The sequence below is a fragment of the Chamaea fasciata genome, unplaced genomic scaffold, assembly GCF_029207755.1.
Source record: "Chamaea fasciata isolate MVZ Bird 193981 ecotype frontalis unplaced genomic scaffold, bChaFas1.0.hap1 SCAF_23, whole genome shotgun sequence".
Taxonomy (NCBI): Eukaryota; Metazoa; Chordata; class Aves; order Passeriformes; family Sylviidae; genus Chamaea; species Chamaea fasciata.
In genome coordinates, this window is record NW_027094108.1 from 1,986,745 (window position 1) to 2,002,923 (window position 16,179).

The window sequence follows — 16,179 nt, forward strand, 5'->3', positions numbered from 1 at the left end:
TCAGGCTTAGTGATGTCTCCTAACAGTTGGAATATTATTTTGCTGCAATTTAGGATTAAATTCACAAGTTAAATGTGCATATTTTATGCCTCTGGTTTATCTGAACTAGATAAAAGTCCTGAACTAGATCTGAACTACATAAATCTGAACTAAAGTCCTTCCATCACCTTTCCCAAGCTGGCTTTTCCCAGATTTCCTGTGTGGCCACTGCAGCTGTAGAATGAGGGGGAGAGGGGTTTATCTGTAGGAAAACAGGAGCAGATACCAGAGGATCTGCTGGAAAAGAGAGGCAGGGGTTGTGTCTGGCTGTGCCTGTCCTTAGAGGACCTTGTAAAAAATCACATTGTTGGAATCAAGAGGGAGAAAAGCTGCCCAGATCTGTGCAGTGTCTTATCTCATGTCTGACTGGAGCAGGAACTGGGCTGGACTCGTTGCTGGACCGTTTCTGTGCTTGCAGAATGCCAGAGTGTCAGGATCACATCTCCTGAACTCCTTCAGGGAGGGGCTCAGGGTTTAGGAGCAGGAGGAAAAAAAAGAACCACCAAAGTCTTTCAGCAGTGTGTCCTTGGAAAGCGTGGGTAACAAAAAGAGGTTTTGTTGGGGCTGTGTCCCAGGATCAGCTCTGAAGGCACCCCTGTGGAGCTGATTCAGTGGTTTTTTGTCTGGTATTTATTATACTTCTTTATTTATAAACTTAATGGGACTTCTGGGAAGGAGACACAAATACCTGCAGTTCTCAAATTGATCCCAGATAGGAAAGTCTCAAGAGTAAGGAATCAGTTCTTTTTATGAGACTTCTATTTCTACTCTAATATTTATATTAATAAATAAACTATTTCTGTTAGAGCCTTATAGAGATCAGGCTGGATTTGAGGCTGGCTTAGAGCAAGTTGGAATTGCTTGGCAGGGTTTTTCCAGCTTATCAGCACTGTCTGCCTCGTGTAAATGGAAGAACAGCAGTGACCTCTAATTCCTCTTTGCCCAAAGGACTCACCCATCATTTTGAGCCTATCCAGGGAAGTGCTGCCTCTCCTGTGCTCTGACTGCTGCATAAAATCAGCTGCAGGGAAAAAAAAACCTTGATTATTAACTTGTTCTCCTTGCCAGCCTGCTGAGGTTTTGTGCCTCCTTCTCCTCTCCTTAACCTCCCACTGGTGTCAGTAGCTGCTTTGCTTTTTTTTTTTTTCACCTCTTGTTCTTCAGTGCCTTTAATTCTCCAAAACTCTCACTGCAGCACTTGAGCCCTGAGATGTCCCCTGCAGCCACTGCACCCACTGAAGTACCTGCAGCAGCACAGCACAGCAGGGACTTGGCACCTTCCAGAGCCTTGTGCAAAGCTAATTTGATTTCCTCACACATTTTCCTCTCGAGAGGGGAATTGTTGGCAGAGATACCAAAGGAGCGTTGTGCTCGCAGGCACAGAGAGATTTGGCAGCAGGGCTCTGCAATTACAGAGCTTCCAGCTCTGTTCTTTCACTTCTCCCCTCTTGACTAAACGTGCTGTCCCCTTCCCCTTCCAAAATGTTCTGGGACAAAACCAGCTGGGAGCTGGTGGCCAGGAGAGGAGCCGGCAGGGCACTGACCCAGTGGCATTTCTGGGCTCTTCCCACCCCGCTCTGGGCACAGGGCGAGGTCATCCCTCATTCCTTTTTTTTTTTTTTTGTCTCTGCCCTTCCCAAAGGTGGATGCCAAGAACCAGGGCAGCACTGCCCTGCAGATTGCCTCTTACCAGGGGCACCTGGAGGTGGTGAAGATCCTGCTGCAGGCACACGCCAACGTCGACCTGCGGGACGACGAGGGGGACACGGCGCTGCACTACGCGGCCTTCGGGTAGGACACCTTCCTCCCCTCCTGCTATCCCTGATGGAAACCTTCTGTCCTAGATCCAAACTTGCTATCTTAGATCCAAATCGCACGCTCTGGGTGAAGGATGTGTGGCTGGTGGAAGCTTTTCTCTGGTTTTTGTGTTGGGAATTGGCCTTCGAGCTTCAGCTCACAGGAGCATTTCTTCTTCTGCAGCAGCATCCTTTTTTTCCAGAAGGATTTCTATCCAGCACAGGAGTTCTTAGCACAAGGATTTCTTGTCCTTCACAGCTAGTTCTGTTTCCATGCTAGGAATTTTCAGGGGGAATCAAAAAAACCCAAAATTGATAAGGAGGTTTTAGTGATGGATTTTTTTTTTTCAAGGGGATGGGGGTGGTGATTTAGTTGCTTGAGATTCATTTCTTTGCTTGATTTCTCTTAAGTTTGTGTGTTTTCCAGAGCAAGATGAGATTTTGAATTGTATCATCAGTAACCAGGGAAGAATTCATCATTAAGAGTGGGAATTCCTGTTGATTTAGAGCAGAGAGCACAAATGAGGAAAGTTTTGTGGAGTTTTTTTTTTACCACTGAGAGGAAGTGGAGTGGGGCTGAGAAGATACAAAACCGGAGTTCTGTTGCTCTGCAAAGAGAAAGAATTTACTGTGTGCGCTGGATTGACTCTAATCTGGTTTTATCCTTGCTTTAAACCAGGAACCAAGCTGAAGTTGCCCGTGTGCTGCTGGCTAAAGGGGCCAGCGCAGACCTACTGAACAATGCCAAGTGCACAGCCCTGTACGTCGCTGTCAGCCAGGGCTTTACAGAGGTGGTGCGGGCCCTCTGTGAGCTCAACTGTGATGTCAACCTCCCAGTAAGTTTGGGATTGCAGGGAGGTGTTTGAGGATTTTTTGAGGGTTTTTTTGGGGTTTTTTTTGAGGCGGGGAGGTGTTTCTTTATGTCTCGCACCGCTTGTGGCTTCGTAGAATTCAAAAGTCGTCCTCTGAGAACGCACTGGGAAATATTCCTGAATTTCAGTACCCTGAAATTCCAGCTCTGAGTCTGCCCCTTCTTCATCACATCAGCCTTCCCTGCTGGACTCAGGCTTCCAGGGAGAGCTGAGCTGCTCTTCCTGTGTGTTGTGGCCACACTCCTGTTCCCAGCAATACGATTTTTAAGATTTTTAAGGCAGGCAGTGATGGTGACTTGGACCCAGCCCATTTTTACGGTTTGCTTGTGTACTGGTGAGGCTGTTCTGTGCTGGCTCAGTCCCTCAAAGCTGGTCAGGAGTTTCAGCAGCTCACAGGAGGTTTCCTTGGAGTTCCTGAGGTTGGTAACCTGTGTTTGCTTCGGTCTCCATGTGTAGGATTCCCAGGGAGACACCCCCCTGCATTATGCTATCACTCTGGACTACAAAGTCGTGATTGAGATTCTCACTGAAGTTCCCAACATAGATTTCACCGTCCAGAACTGTCAAGGCTTCAACCTGCTCCACTATTCTGCCCTGAAAGGCAACAAGCTGTAAGTGACCTTCCTATTTTTATTTTCCGTTTTTACGCCTTTTGCAGATGTTAATTTGTGCTGGGTGTCTAAGAAGCTGGCAGATGTGGTTCTGGGTAGTCGGTTGAACATTTCTTGGGTTTGGATATGGCTGGGTAGGGCTGTTGGCCTCCTTCAGGCCTTCACAGGAGACTCCTGCCTGCTTTCCCCATCCCATCCTTCCGATGCTTCCCTAGGCTAGGAAATCTCTCTGTTTCTGGACAGTCTCAGATGTTTGGGTTCACACATGGAAGGACAGGAAAAGGTCTTACTAAAGACTGGGAGCCTCTGGAACTCTTCCAAAGATAAATCTACGCATTATTTTCAAAGCAATGTGGCTTTTCCCTACTTTATTAAATGACAACTGAGGGCTTTTGTTGTATTCTTGTCATTCAGTTTGTGTAATTGCTGGTGTCAGCACCACCGGGTAAAACAAGGACATTGATAACTCCAGAAATTAATTCTTCCATCTCTAATAACCTCTCCAACTCTGTAGAGCCATAAAGAAGATTCTGGCCAGGGCTCGGCAGCTGGTGGATTCCAAAAAGGAAGATGGATTCACTGCCCTGCACCTCGCTGCTCTCAATAACCACATGGAAGTGGCTGAAATTCTCATCAAAGAGGTAAGACACAACTCAAAACCACCATGAAGAAAACCTGTCCCACTCCCAAGCCCCTGAGTTAACACTGAGACCCACGGGGATGTCCCTGTCCCTTTGAAGAGCTGGCATTGTTTGGGAAAAACAGGGACTGGCGTTCCTGGGGGGATTTTCCTGTGGCTCTGGCAGGGAGGAGAGAAGGGTGTCTTGTCTAAGAACAAAATGGGTTGTAACTGGAATGTTGAGTGAAGATAAAGTGGGATTTGGGAGCTCCCAGGCCCTACACACTCAGCTCTGCAGCCACCTCTCCCTGTGCTGCAATTCCTGCTTTTCCAGGGCCGCTGCGACGTGAACGTGAAAAACAACCGGAACCAGAGCCCGCTGCACCTGGCTGTGATCCAGGGCCACGTGGGCATGGTGCAGCTGCTGGTGAGCCAGGGCAGCGATGTCAATGCTGAGGACGAGGACGGGGACACGGCCATGCACATCGCCCTGGAGCGCCAGCAGCTCATGGCCCTGGCCATGGAGAAGCGGGAGGGCGAGATGGGAGCGTCCCTCCTGTCCAAGGTGAGCAGAGTTCCAGCAGGGAAGGGCTCTGTGTTACCACATCAGCAGCTTGGGGGCTCTGAGGGGGTGAAGGAAGGCTCCAGTTCCTTCATCCAGTCCAGATGGGGAGCATGGAGAGCAACCTTGCTTGTGGGAGAGCAGGAATAGATCCTCCTGAATTTATAGCGTGGAGGTTGACGTAGGCAGACAACAATTCAGAGCTGTCTCTGATATTTTTATGAGCATTGTGCACTTCTTTCCTGACATGGGAAAAGTCGTGAATCCAGAGCCAGGAGACTTGTGGGTTTAATTCATGCCCCAGAACCACAGCAATTCGTTTCTGTCCGGTGGCATGCAAAATATGAGGAGAGCTGACCACAGACACCCCAGTTATCTGCAGATGTACAGCAGGGGGAGAGGGGACACGGAGCAGCCTGAAGGACAAGGGGGAAGCTGTTACAAAGCCTGAACTGGATCTCTCTGTGCTGCTCTGTATCCATGGCTATAAAGATCTAGAAATCACTGCAGGATAGGCCAAAGGTGCAGAGATAATTCAATTCACTGGAAAATCCAGCATAGATTTGATATTATTATTATTAATATTATTGAAATTATTAGAATAAGTGAAACCACCCATTCCTCCTTTTTAGCTGTTGGTGCTTGGAAAAGCCCAGTCCTTTGCTCTTCCATCCTGCTCCTCCATCCACCAAACCACCAGGAGATGATGGCTCAAGTGCAGGGCCAAAGTCCTGGAAGTCCCAAAGAGGGATCTGTGCCTGTCATTCCCAATATCATTTACAGTAACATCATCTTTAAATGCTGTAGATTCCTTCACATCTAATTTTACTTGTCCTGACTGACACGCTCTGGTTGTTTAAGTCAGTGGAATATGTGACTTGACTTCAGATTATTTGGGATGATGCACATCAAAATTTGGCTCTTTAAATAGCTGTCACCTAGGGCCCCTGCAGCAGCTGTTCTGTGGGGCCTTCAGCTTCTTCCTTTCCACTTCCTGGAGAAGTGAATGCCCATTTCTCTGACCTGTAGGAATTGTCACCAGGTAGGATCAGTCTGAGGCACTCTTGGCCCTGGAATGTAAGATTTGAACCCACTATTTACATATTTTCAAAAAGTTGCACTTGCAAGTTTTAACTACAAGGTTTAAGACTTTATTTAGATTTTGTTGCAGATCAGAGCAGAGGATCAGAAGCTTCTTCTGTTGACAGAGTGTGTTTCTCAATTTCCTTTAGCTGCAGGCTTCAGGCTTCCTGGGAAATGTGGAGCTGAACGTTGGGACTGCCATTGCCTGCTACTTAGCACAAGAAGGAGCAGATATTAATTATGCAAATCATCGGGGAAAGTCTCCTTTGGACCTCATTACAGATGGAAGGATTGTGCAGATCGTCAAAGACCTCTCACAGAAATTCAGGTAATGAGCCTCAGGAAACCCTTGGTTTTCCCCAGCCCTGCTGTCTCTGCAGCTGCTCCAGGAGGGATGGAGAATCTCTGGGACCCTCTGGATGTCACCCTGAGCACGCCCTGTTTGTTCTGGAGCTGCCCCCAGTTTGTGGAGGGGTGATGTGAGGGTGTGTGCTGATCTTGGAAGGGTTGGGAAAGCAGATTAATGAGGCTCTGTGCAAACTCAGCCCCTTGGCAATCCCAGGAGCCTCTGAGGCCAAGAGCAACTTTGCAGAGTAATCCTGGGCTCTGCTTTACTTTCATTTGATTCCTCATTGACAGATATTTAAAGAGAGTGCAACAAAAGAGTGGGCACCAAAACCCGCAGGATTTATTCCAGGGCTAGATAAACACTTGTTTTGAAGCTGATAAGAGAAAGAGCTGAGAAAATGCCCAAGGGAGAGTAAGGCAAGTCAAAGCTGGCTTTATCTCGGGTTCTGAGAAGCGTTTGTTTGGATTGGGACTTCGCAAACATGAATGCAGAGTTCTGTTTGATCTGAGGGCACAGACCTGGTGCTGTTCCTGCTGGAGGAGGAACCACCCAGCAGCGCTGTCATTGGCCACTGCAGACAGCAGGTGAAAGGTGTCCCTTTAACATCCTCCACAGAAATTCTGCCAGTGCAGTGCGTGTTGGATTGAGGGTTTTTGCTTAAAAAATGTCATTTCTGTCAGGCTGACATTTCTCATTACTGCTTTCAGCAGATGGCTGTGCTGTCACCTTACTGTTACCTCCAAAAGAGCAGTTTCAACTTGTGTAAATGTTAGAGATCCCTGCTCTTTTCCTTTCATTTTGGACAGAGCCGGGCAGGGAAGGTTCCCAGCTTTACCTTCCTGAGCCTGTGCTGCTCTGCCTCCCTTTGGGGTGTTGCTCAGGGATATAATTCAGTGTTACCCACTGCTGAAGGAGCTTGTGGAGCTCACATTTCCTGCTGGCTCCTGGTTGCAGGGAACAGCAGGTTTCTTCTGAGAGCTCAACCATCACCTGCAGCCTTCGCCGTGTGCACACCACGCCCAACACCATGACCAACCTCAGTGTGTCCAGCGTGGCCGTGCCCACAGAGTGCCTGGTCTGCTCAGAGCTGGCCTTGCTCATCCATTTCTTCCCATGCCAGCACAGTATTGTGTGTGAAGGTGAGTCCACGCTGGGTTTTTCCCCATTTTTGTCACGTTTTTTTCTCCCACCCAGCCTCCTCCTCTTTGCCCTGTCAGAAATCCAGCTCTGCTTAGACACGGAGCTTCTTGTGCTGTTTGTGTCCTGAAGCGACCCCAGCGCGATTTCAGCATCTCAGACAGCCAAAGTTATCTCTGAAAAACACAGAATGTTCTGCCCACCTGCTGCTTGGGACTCCAGGCAGCTTTGCTTGGGCTTAAGAGATGCCTGGGTAATTCAGAGGGAAAGCCAGTTCTGGCTGTCAGTGCTTTATCCCCCAGAAACCTCCTGAGAAGGAGTTCCCTCTCCTCTGGCTTTCGTAACTCTTCATTCTTCAGGATTGCAGCTGATTTAAGAGCAGCCAGCTCAGACTTGTCAGCAAGTTCATCTCACAAGGCACACAGTGTGACCACAGGGAGTTTGGTCAGAGATCTGTGCCAGAGCTTCATCCTCTTCCCCCAGAGCTGCAGCAGCTCCAAGGGCACAGAGCAGGGAGGACTTAAAGGTGTTGTGTTTGCTGCTGAGCTGGGAAAGATGAAGCAAGAGAGTAGGGCACAGCTCAGAAAGCAGGCAGTGGTTTGATTCCATGCAGAAACAACTCCTTCATCACCCAGGGAGGCCTCAGGGTATACAAATGTTGTGTTCTTGAGTCTCTTGTGGGTTTAATTGTCATCTCTCCTTGTGTCACCCGTGGCAGAATGCTCCAGGAGGATGAAGAAGTGCATCAAATGTCAAGTGACAATAACCAAAAAACTGAAACAAGGTATGTGCTGGCTGTTCCTGCTGATCAGGGCTGTGGGGAGGGTCCTGCACAGGGTTAGTTTTGAGGGGCATCAGCGTTTTTCAGTGAAATAAGAGAGTTCATTTATCTTGGCTTTTTGTGTGTGCGTGCCTGTTGCATTATCCACCTTAAGAGAGAAAAAAAAGTCGATCTTACTAGATTTTCTCAGGTGTCCCAGGCCAAGCTCAAGCTGCATAGGCAGGACAGGACATTTCAGGGAGCTTTACCTGGGCCTGGCTTATTTTGTACATTGGAAACAAACACCAGGTTCCTCAGTCTGGTTTCACGTGGAGTGGTTTAACAGTGAAAATTCATGAGGGAGTGAAAATCACATCTTGTGCAAGCCTTGCTTCTCCCTTGACTGAGAAACCAGTGTCTGTGCAGGGCTGGCATGACCCTGCTCTCCAGAAATCTCAGAGCTGGAGTATTTCAATAAAGCTCTTCAGCCCAGTTGGAGACAGATTTGTCTCCTGGCCACGTTTCCCAGTGTCAGGACGAGCTGTGGTGTCAGCAAGGCTGCAGCAGGGTTTGCTTTTGCCATGGGATTGATGCAAGTTGCCACTGAAGCCTTTTCCAGAGTGGTTGTGAGGGCTGAGATCACTCTCAGGGCACGTGAGGATTTAATTGCATGTCCTGCTGCTCGTGACTGAGCATTGTGGGCTTTTTTTGGAGTCAAGCTCAAGCCTTGTGATTTGATGCCTGGAAAAAAAAAAAAAAAAAAGCAGGAATCAGTCCCATGGCATTGGACATGCACAGCTGGGAGAGCCAGATCTCCTCTTTGGAACTCCACCATGCCAAAAAATACCACTTTGGACCTGACAGTGGACAGGAGCATTTTGTCTTTGCTGCAGACTGGCAGCAAAATAACGATGGGAATTCCAAATAAGACATTTGCAGGCAGATTTCCAGTGGAGGAGGAACGTCAAGGTCTCTGAAATACCAGCAGGATTTCCCTGGCAGTGATGTCTTCAGTGCTTCCCTTTGACAAACTCCCTGTCCCCAGGGAGTGGATTTGAAATCACTTCTTGCACCACTGATGTGCAGCTAATTCCAGAATGCTGAGCAAAGGGACAGCTGTAGTGAAGTGTAAAGCTGCCTGATAGTGATTCAGGAGCAGAAGATGAACAGTGAGAGCTGCACTGACCTGAATCCAGGAGAATATTTACCCAAACTCCAGTTCTCCAGGATTTGGGATTCCTTCATTTCATAGAGTCAACCAAATGACTCTTATTTATGTTGCTTCATTTATGTAAATATCAACACAAGTGATTCCAATGGTTTCTACTTGTGTGACCGTGTGTGTCGTGGAAGACACACACATTTCTTAGCCAGAAATTGGAGTCCCAAGGGTGACCAGGAGAACACAGTGCCCTGTAAGGATTCCTGGATTAGTGGGGCAGAACATCACAACCAAATTTGAATATTTTCACTTGAAGGGAGCAGCATATTCCAGAGCACCAAGGCAGGAAGCTCAGCCAGGATTTAAAAAAAAAACCCCTAAACCACCAAACCATCCCAAACACTCACAAACCACTGAGCAGGTAAGCAGAGGAAAGTCTGTAAAAAGCATCACTGTCCTGACAGGTTAAAGAGTTATAAAAGAAAGGCCTGATAAAATCAGGCCTGCTCTGCTGAATTGCCGGAGATAGCCTGTCACTTCTAAGTAATTTACAAGTTCCCATGTGAAAACAATCTTGGTATGAGAATTCATTAGCACAACAACCTATTATTGGGTTGATAAACAAATGCACCTGCAATAACAAGGGCTTTGTCCCATGAGAGTCAGTAAATATGTAAACAAACCAAGAATAGAGAGATTTGATGGACAAGTAGAATACCTTTTACTAACCAATACAGTAATTGGCAAGAAAGCTGTTAACCAATTAAAGTTGCACACAAGATCTGTAAAAACAGTATAAAATGAGTTGTGACAATAAAGAATTGGCTTTTCCTGCGTGAAAATAATGGAGTTGGGGCTGACTTTTTGCAACACATCACCCCAAGTGTTGCATTTTATCTTCTTTTTTCCTGAGTTGGGATTAAATGAGCGAGACAGTATTTCTTCTTTGGACTCAGATGTTTATTAATTCTTATCTACATTACAGTCCCACCAACCGTGAGTGCTACAGCACTTCTAGCTAACAAACTAAAAAGTGGCCTCTATCTCTCTCTCCACAAGGCCTTGTCAGAACAAACTGTCCAATTAAGCAATGACGCCTAAATTATTTTTGCTTTTAACCCGATAACCAACCACCCGTGGTCCGCGATGCGGATTTTTCTACCCAGTTACAAAACACCACCCAGGCCCACGAAGAAGAGGGTGAAAAAGAAGGACTTGGGGTGAAGTAGGCTAAATCCTCCGTCTTGCATATATATTGCTAAATTCTAAAACCTTAAACTCTGAAAGGTTTTCACCCTGGGATATCACACACTTCTGTTGAATAACAGAGTAATCCCAGTGCTGTCGCTCAGTTTTGGAAGCCTCTTCCACTGCCTCAGGTCCAATGCAGCGTTTCCTTGGGAGTCAATACCTGTCAGCACAGAAAGTCGGGAATTCTCAGTGCCCAGGCTTCCACCACCAAGGATTTTGGTTTGACCCGTGGCTGAGGCAGAGTGCGGGGTGCGGTGTGAGTGAGGAGCTGCTGCCGCCGAGGGGCAGGAGGCCGGGAATAACGCTGAGCTCTGCCCACAGACAGCACGGAGGTGGAGTGCAGCCCCAGCTGCGAGGGCACGGAGCAGAGGAAGCTGATGGAGGAGCTGCAGAGCCGCTACCGGCAGATGGAGGAGAGGATCACCTGCCCCATCTGCATCGACGATCAGATCAAGCTGGTGTTCCAGTGCGGGCACGGCTCGTGCCCCGACTGCAGCACGGCGCTCACGGTGTGCCCCATCTGCCGCCAGGCCATCCGCGAGAGGATCCACATCTTCGTCTGAGCGCCGCGCTCCCCGCCCGCCCGCCCGCGCTGCCCTCCCGCAGGCCAGCCCGGCTCCGCGAAAAGGAGGGGAGCGCGGAAGGGATGTGCCGGGAGGAGGAGGAGGAGGAGGAGGAGGAGGAGGAATCCCCTCGGGGGGTGTCCCGGGGAAGGGACAGCCCCTCTCCCTCGGCTCGGCTGCCATTGAAGTGAGCGCACCTCCAGAGCAGAGCGGAGCTGGACGGATTCCCCGGGATGTTCCAGAGGGATCCAGGACTGCTCCGAGCTCCCACTGGATTCCCCGGGATGTTCCAGAGGGATCCAGCACTGCTACGAGCTCCCTCTGGATTCCCTGGGATGTTCCAGAGGGATCCAGCACTGCTCCGAGCTCCCACTGGATTCCCCGGGATGTTCCAGAGGGATCCAGGACTGCTCCGAGCTCCCACTGGATTCCCCGGGATGTTCCAGAGGGATCCAGCACTGCTACGAGCTCCCTCTGGATTCCCCGGGATGTTCCAGAGGGATCCAGCACTGCTACGAGCTCCCACTGGATTCCCCGGGATGTTCCAGAGGGATCCAGCACTGCTCTGTGCTCCCACTGGATTCCCTGGGATGTTCCAGAGGGATCCAGGACTGCTCTGAGCTCCCTCTGGATTCCCCGGGATGTTCCAGAGGGATCCAGCACTGCTCTGAGCTCCCTCTGGATTCCCCGGGATGTTCCAGAGGGATCCAGCACTGCTCTGAGCTCCCTCTGGATTCCCCGGGATGTTCCAGAGGGATCCAGCACTGCTCCGAGCTCCCTCTGGATTCCCCGGGATGTTCCAGAGGGATCCAGCACTGCTCCGAGCTCCCTCTGGATTCCCGAGGAGATCCCGGGGATCTGCTCTGGCTGAGGGCAGGGGCAGGGCGGGGATGTCCCCACACAGCCCCCTCTGAGCCCTTGGGCTCAGCAACAGCAAACCTGGAGGTCAGCAGGTCCCACGACAGAGTGTGTGCCTTAGAGAAAAAGTAGTGAACACTGATTGGAGAAAATCTGTTACAACAAATATTTCTGACCTCTAAGTGACACTCTTCTTCTTCTTCTTCTTCTTCCATATTTTATTTTATTTTATTTTTTTTGGCAGAGCCGTGTGTTCAGAGACTCCTGAGCTTTCTATCCATAATGCCAAAGGCAGGTGTTAAATACTCCAATCAAAGTGTAAAGAAAATAAATAGTAATAATTAAGATATGAGGGGGAGGGAAAAACAAAAAAAAGGGATTTCATTTTTGTTCCTTTGTTTTGCAGCAAAACTTAATAAAATAAAAATATATATTTTCCTGAGCATTAAAAAAAAAATGAATGTACAAAGAGTAGCTGCACTATGAATCCAGCTGTATTGTTTTCCAGCTGAGTGAAGAGTTATTATCCACTGAATCATCCTGTAAAGTAAATTTTGGTGGAAGTGTGGCTGTTTGTGTGGGGTCTGGTGACACAGTGATGCCCAAACCTCCTGTTTGTTACGTATTGGAAGCAATATTTAAACAAAACAAAACAAAATTCCCGTGTTCCTCTCCTCCCTTTGTTTGTTAGCAAAGAGGTGGCAAATCTTTTAAAGAAATGTTGAACTGTGTGCAATGTGTGGTGGTTATGGGATTATTTATTATTTATGACCCTGTGGCGTATTGAGAAAGTTATTTCACCAATTCTTGGCTTCTAGAGATAATATTTATCAAAATATTCACTGGAGCTTGTTACAGTTTCAATAGATTTTTTTTTTTTCATCTGTGAAAATGGATCAGATTTAACCCCTAAATTATTTGTTTGGCTCATACTTAACACCCAAATAACCTAAAGCTGAATTTCAGAATCAGCCTTGGTGTAAAAATCAGAGGTGCAGATTCTCATTATTTCCTAGAAGTCCTTGCTGATGGGAATCCCTTTGGAATAATCCAGAATTTTCCCCAAAATCTTTGCTGGGGCAGCAAAACAAAAGTGTTCAAAAACTACAAATCTGAGCCAACTTGATCCTGGAAGAGCTGCTTTACTTAACCACTTTTTGGTGCAAGGGAATAATTTTGCGGACTGTTTATTACCCCAGCCCCATGCTAAACTTTTTTAAAAAATAATTTCTTCACGAGCCTCTCCATAATTCCAGAATGCTGAAGGATGTTTCACCATGTGCTCTATTTGTGCTGGCACCGGGGGAGGGGGGACAGAGGTGGCAAAATGTTCGATATCTGTCGTGTAATTCTCATCTCTTATTCCAAAGGTGTCTTTTTATTCAGGAAAAACAACGTGGAGCATCTGCTTAATTTTTTTTTTTTTCAATGGTTTCTTTGGGTGCTGAATGACGAGAGCCTTCCAAGTGATTATTTTCCCTAAAGGGAAAAAAAAAAATTACAGGAAGAGTGAAGCCTTTGACTTCCAAGCTGTGCAGCTGTTGCAGAAAACTCAAGTTGTTTAAAAATGATTTTTTTTTTTTCTTTCCTGACTAACGAAAAGAGATTTTGAAGGGAAGGAAGAGCTCCCTCAATTTGATGTTTTACATTTTTTTAAATCCAGGAGGTGGCAGAAGGTGCCCCTTTGTGCCAAGAATGTTTTTGGCAAACTTTGCCCCCCATGCCAGGCTCAGCTTTGGAAGAAAATTCTGTTTTTAAAATTTTCCGTGATAAACCTGCATCAAACCTGCTGAGAGATCCCGAGACACGAGAGCTGGGGGAAGATTTTCCCCCCCTTTTTGTCCTTTTCTGCCCCTTTGCTGTCGGATTTCTCACTGGATTTTGGATTTCTTGCTGGTTAAGGAACAGGGAAGCTGTTCCTGCTGCTGCAGGGAGGGAAGGAGATGCCGGAGCAGTGGGAAATGCTCCTTTAAAGGCAAATACCATCGTTTGTTAATTAGCGTGGGTAATTATCAGCTTTCTGCTCGATGTTTGTGACCACAAAGCTTGGGTGGGGAGCTCCTGGGGCTTCTCCCATCTCCTGGCTGCAGCTCTGGGCCTTGGATATTCCCGGGATTTCTGGTGTACAACTTCAATTTTAACACATCGGCTCATCTCAGACTTGGTGCAAAAGGCTTCTAAACCTTTTGCTTTGGCCAGAACTCTCTGTTTTACAGACAACATGAGGCTGAGGTAGAAAAGAGAGGGAGATTTTTCTTATAATGCAGAGTCAGGTAAAGAACCCATCTCCTGTGTTCCCACTAATCTGTGCTGCTCCCAGGATTTCAAGAGGATTGGTCCACCCACAAATGGATTAATAATATTAAAAATAGGTTATTAATACATCCCAGCAGAGAGCAGCGACAGAAATATCCCCACCCAGGAAAGCGGTTCTTGGTTCGCTGTGGCTTCACTTCGGTATCTGTGTTCTGGGAATCCTTTCTCCCTCGTTTCATCCCCAAATTTCTGCTCTCCGTGGTCAGGACTGCAGCGCTGAGCTCCTGCCTGCTTCAGGCCGGTGCAGCACTTCTGTGAGCAGCAGCTCAAAGTGACAGTTAAGCAAAATATTCCTTTTTCTCTGCCAGCTGGAGCTGTTTTCAGCTCATTTGTTATTCATCAGACCATGGATTTTTCTAGGAACATCAGCAGATGCTGATCACGAGGGGCTGCAGGGTAGGGAGTGGGAGAATTCTCTTCAGGCCCCAAACATTCCTGTTCTCCCCCTCCCTGGGGAGCGTTGCTCCCTCTTACAGCACACAAAACCCTTTTTTTAGCCCGTGACCCACAGAAAAAGCACAAATTTTCCAGTGCCATTCCCACAGGAGCCATGCAGGAATGTTGGGCTGTTGGTTTTATTTGCTTTTCCCCCCAATTTGGGAGCTGAAGGGTGAAATCTGTGAGTGCTTTTTAAAGGAAGGGCTGTGTGAGGGTTTCCTGATTCCTTTCACATGGGCCAAGGAGGAGCTGGTCCGTGGTAAATCACATTCCCTGCACATGAAATCCTGATCCTGGTGCCTTGAGCCATCAGATTTTGGGTCCTTCTCCTTTCCCCACCTCCTTGCAGGATTCCCAAATCACAGCAGGAGAAGCTGATGGGGGTGTTTTGTTCCAGTGATGAATAACAGACTCTTACCCCTGAATAAATGGAGATTTCGTGAGAGGTAAGGTTCCTTTGGGACACTCTGACAGCTCCTCTCCCAGCACTGGTGGTTGTTCTCTCGGTAGCATCTCTCAGCACAGATTTTGCTGTAATATTTGTCGTCACAAATACTGGTTTTGTGTTAATTCGGGGACCGGCATGAAGCGGTGCCAGTGTCCTGAGAGATGGAGCAGAGGTGCTGGGAATTGTGCTGAAAAGGACATTTAATAATGGAGTCTGAACAAAGGAAAGGAGGGAAATGCCAAGAATCATCCACAGAGGTGAGAAAACCACTCGTTTTTGAGCTAAAGGCTGCCCTGGGGAAGGGAGCCGTGTCTTGTGTGTTATGCACAGCCCTGCTCTAAACCAAACGCTTCAGCAGCTGAGTGAGAAGAGCACAGCTGAGGTGGTGGAACGAGGGGAGTGCATCGTGTTGTGCAAATGATCCCGTGCTTTATGTTCTCCAGTGTGGGTTTTGTGCAGCTTTTTGCACCATTCCTTCCCTCCTGCTGCCTCCCAGAGCTCGGGATGTGCATCCCTGGCTGTTGGCTTGGAACAATCCCAGCTCCCTACAAAGGAGAATCCAGGGAAGACAAAGCAGAGTCGGTTCAGTGCCCTGCTCCCCTTTCCCCGTGACACCGCATGGATTCCCTCAGTGTCATGAGTTCCACTGCTCGGAGACAGAAACCAGTGCCAGGAATGTTTCTGCTGCCCAAACAGAGCTGGGATGACGGATCCTGCCTGGAGTCCAAACCAAATATCCGTGCTCCAAAACCTCTCAAACTCAGCAGAACTCCGGAGCTGTGGCAGCAGCTGCCTGGTGAAGCCTGGGGAATATTTCCAGCAGTTGTCACCGAGGGTTCTGTGCCCTGGTGGCTCCAGAGGAGCAGGGATTTCATCAGGAGCGTTGCTGGTGTGCACAGCAAGGAGTTCCTGAGGCTCCCTCAGCTCCACGAGCTGCGTCTGGGAGTCCTGAGTCGTCTCCTCATCTGCCTCTCATTGCCCTAAAAACCGAGGTTTGTCTTGGCCTCGGTGCTGAGCTGGTTTCTCAGCAAATATTTGGCTTAAACTTTAATAAATTCGAAAGCTCTCTGCAGCCCGGGGTTTGGTGGGGTTGGCTGTGCTGGATTTCGGTGTAAATGGGCACAGTGCAGGTGGGGAGAGAAAGCAAAGAGCTTTCCAAGAAACCCTGCTCTCCTTTCTGATCCACCCGGGGAGAACCTGACAGGGGAGCAGGATCCTAAAATGTCACAGAGGCCGTGAATCATCTCTGCAGCCCAGGATTCCCATTCAGCCAGCACAAGGTAGAATAGACCATGTGCAGCAGGGTCTCTTCCCA

The 16,179-nt window shown here is 48.2% G+C and overlaps 1 protein-coding gene across 3 annotated transcripts in view; it reads left to right on the top strand.

Annotated features, from left to right (window-relative positions):
• Positions 1 to 13,101, top strand: part of MIB2 (MIB E3 ubiquitin protein ligase 2) — a 42,241-nt gene extending 29,140 nt beyond the window's left edge. For 2 of the 3 annotated variants that reach the window (XM_066202840.1, XM_066202843.1), the window contains 9 exons: positions 1,682 to 1,830; positions 2,515 to 2,671; positions 3,164 to 3,318; positions 3,833 to 3,959; positions 4,272 to 4,502; positions 5,732 to 5,910; positions 6,886 to 7,070; positions 7,787 to 7,852; positions 10,563 to 13,098. In XM_066202840.1, coding sequence (XP_066058937.1) covers positions 1,682 to 1,830; positions 2,515 to 2,671; positions 3,164 to 3,318; positions 3,833 to 3,959; positions 4,272 to 4,502; positions 5,732 to 5,910; positions 6,886 to 7,070; positions 7,787 to 7,852; positions 10,563 to 10,804 — 1,491 coding nt within the window. In that variant the 3' untranslated portion in view covers positions 10,805 to 13,098. Of the gene's footprint in view, positions 1 to 1,681; positions 1,831 to 2,514; positions 2,672 to 3,163; positions 3,319 to 3,832; positions 3,960 to 4,271; positions 4,503 to 5,731; positions 5,911 to 6,885; positions 7,071 to 7,786; positions 7,853 to 10,562 lie in introns of all 3 variants that reach the window. The other variant, XM_066202841.1, reaches the window with a different exon arrangement.
• The last annotated feature ends 3,078 nt before the right edge of the window (positions 13,102 to 16,179 follow it).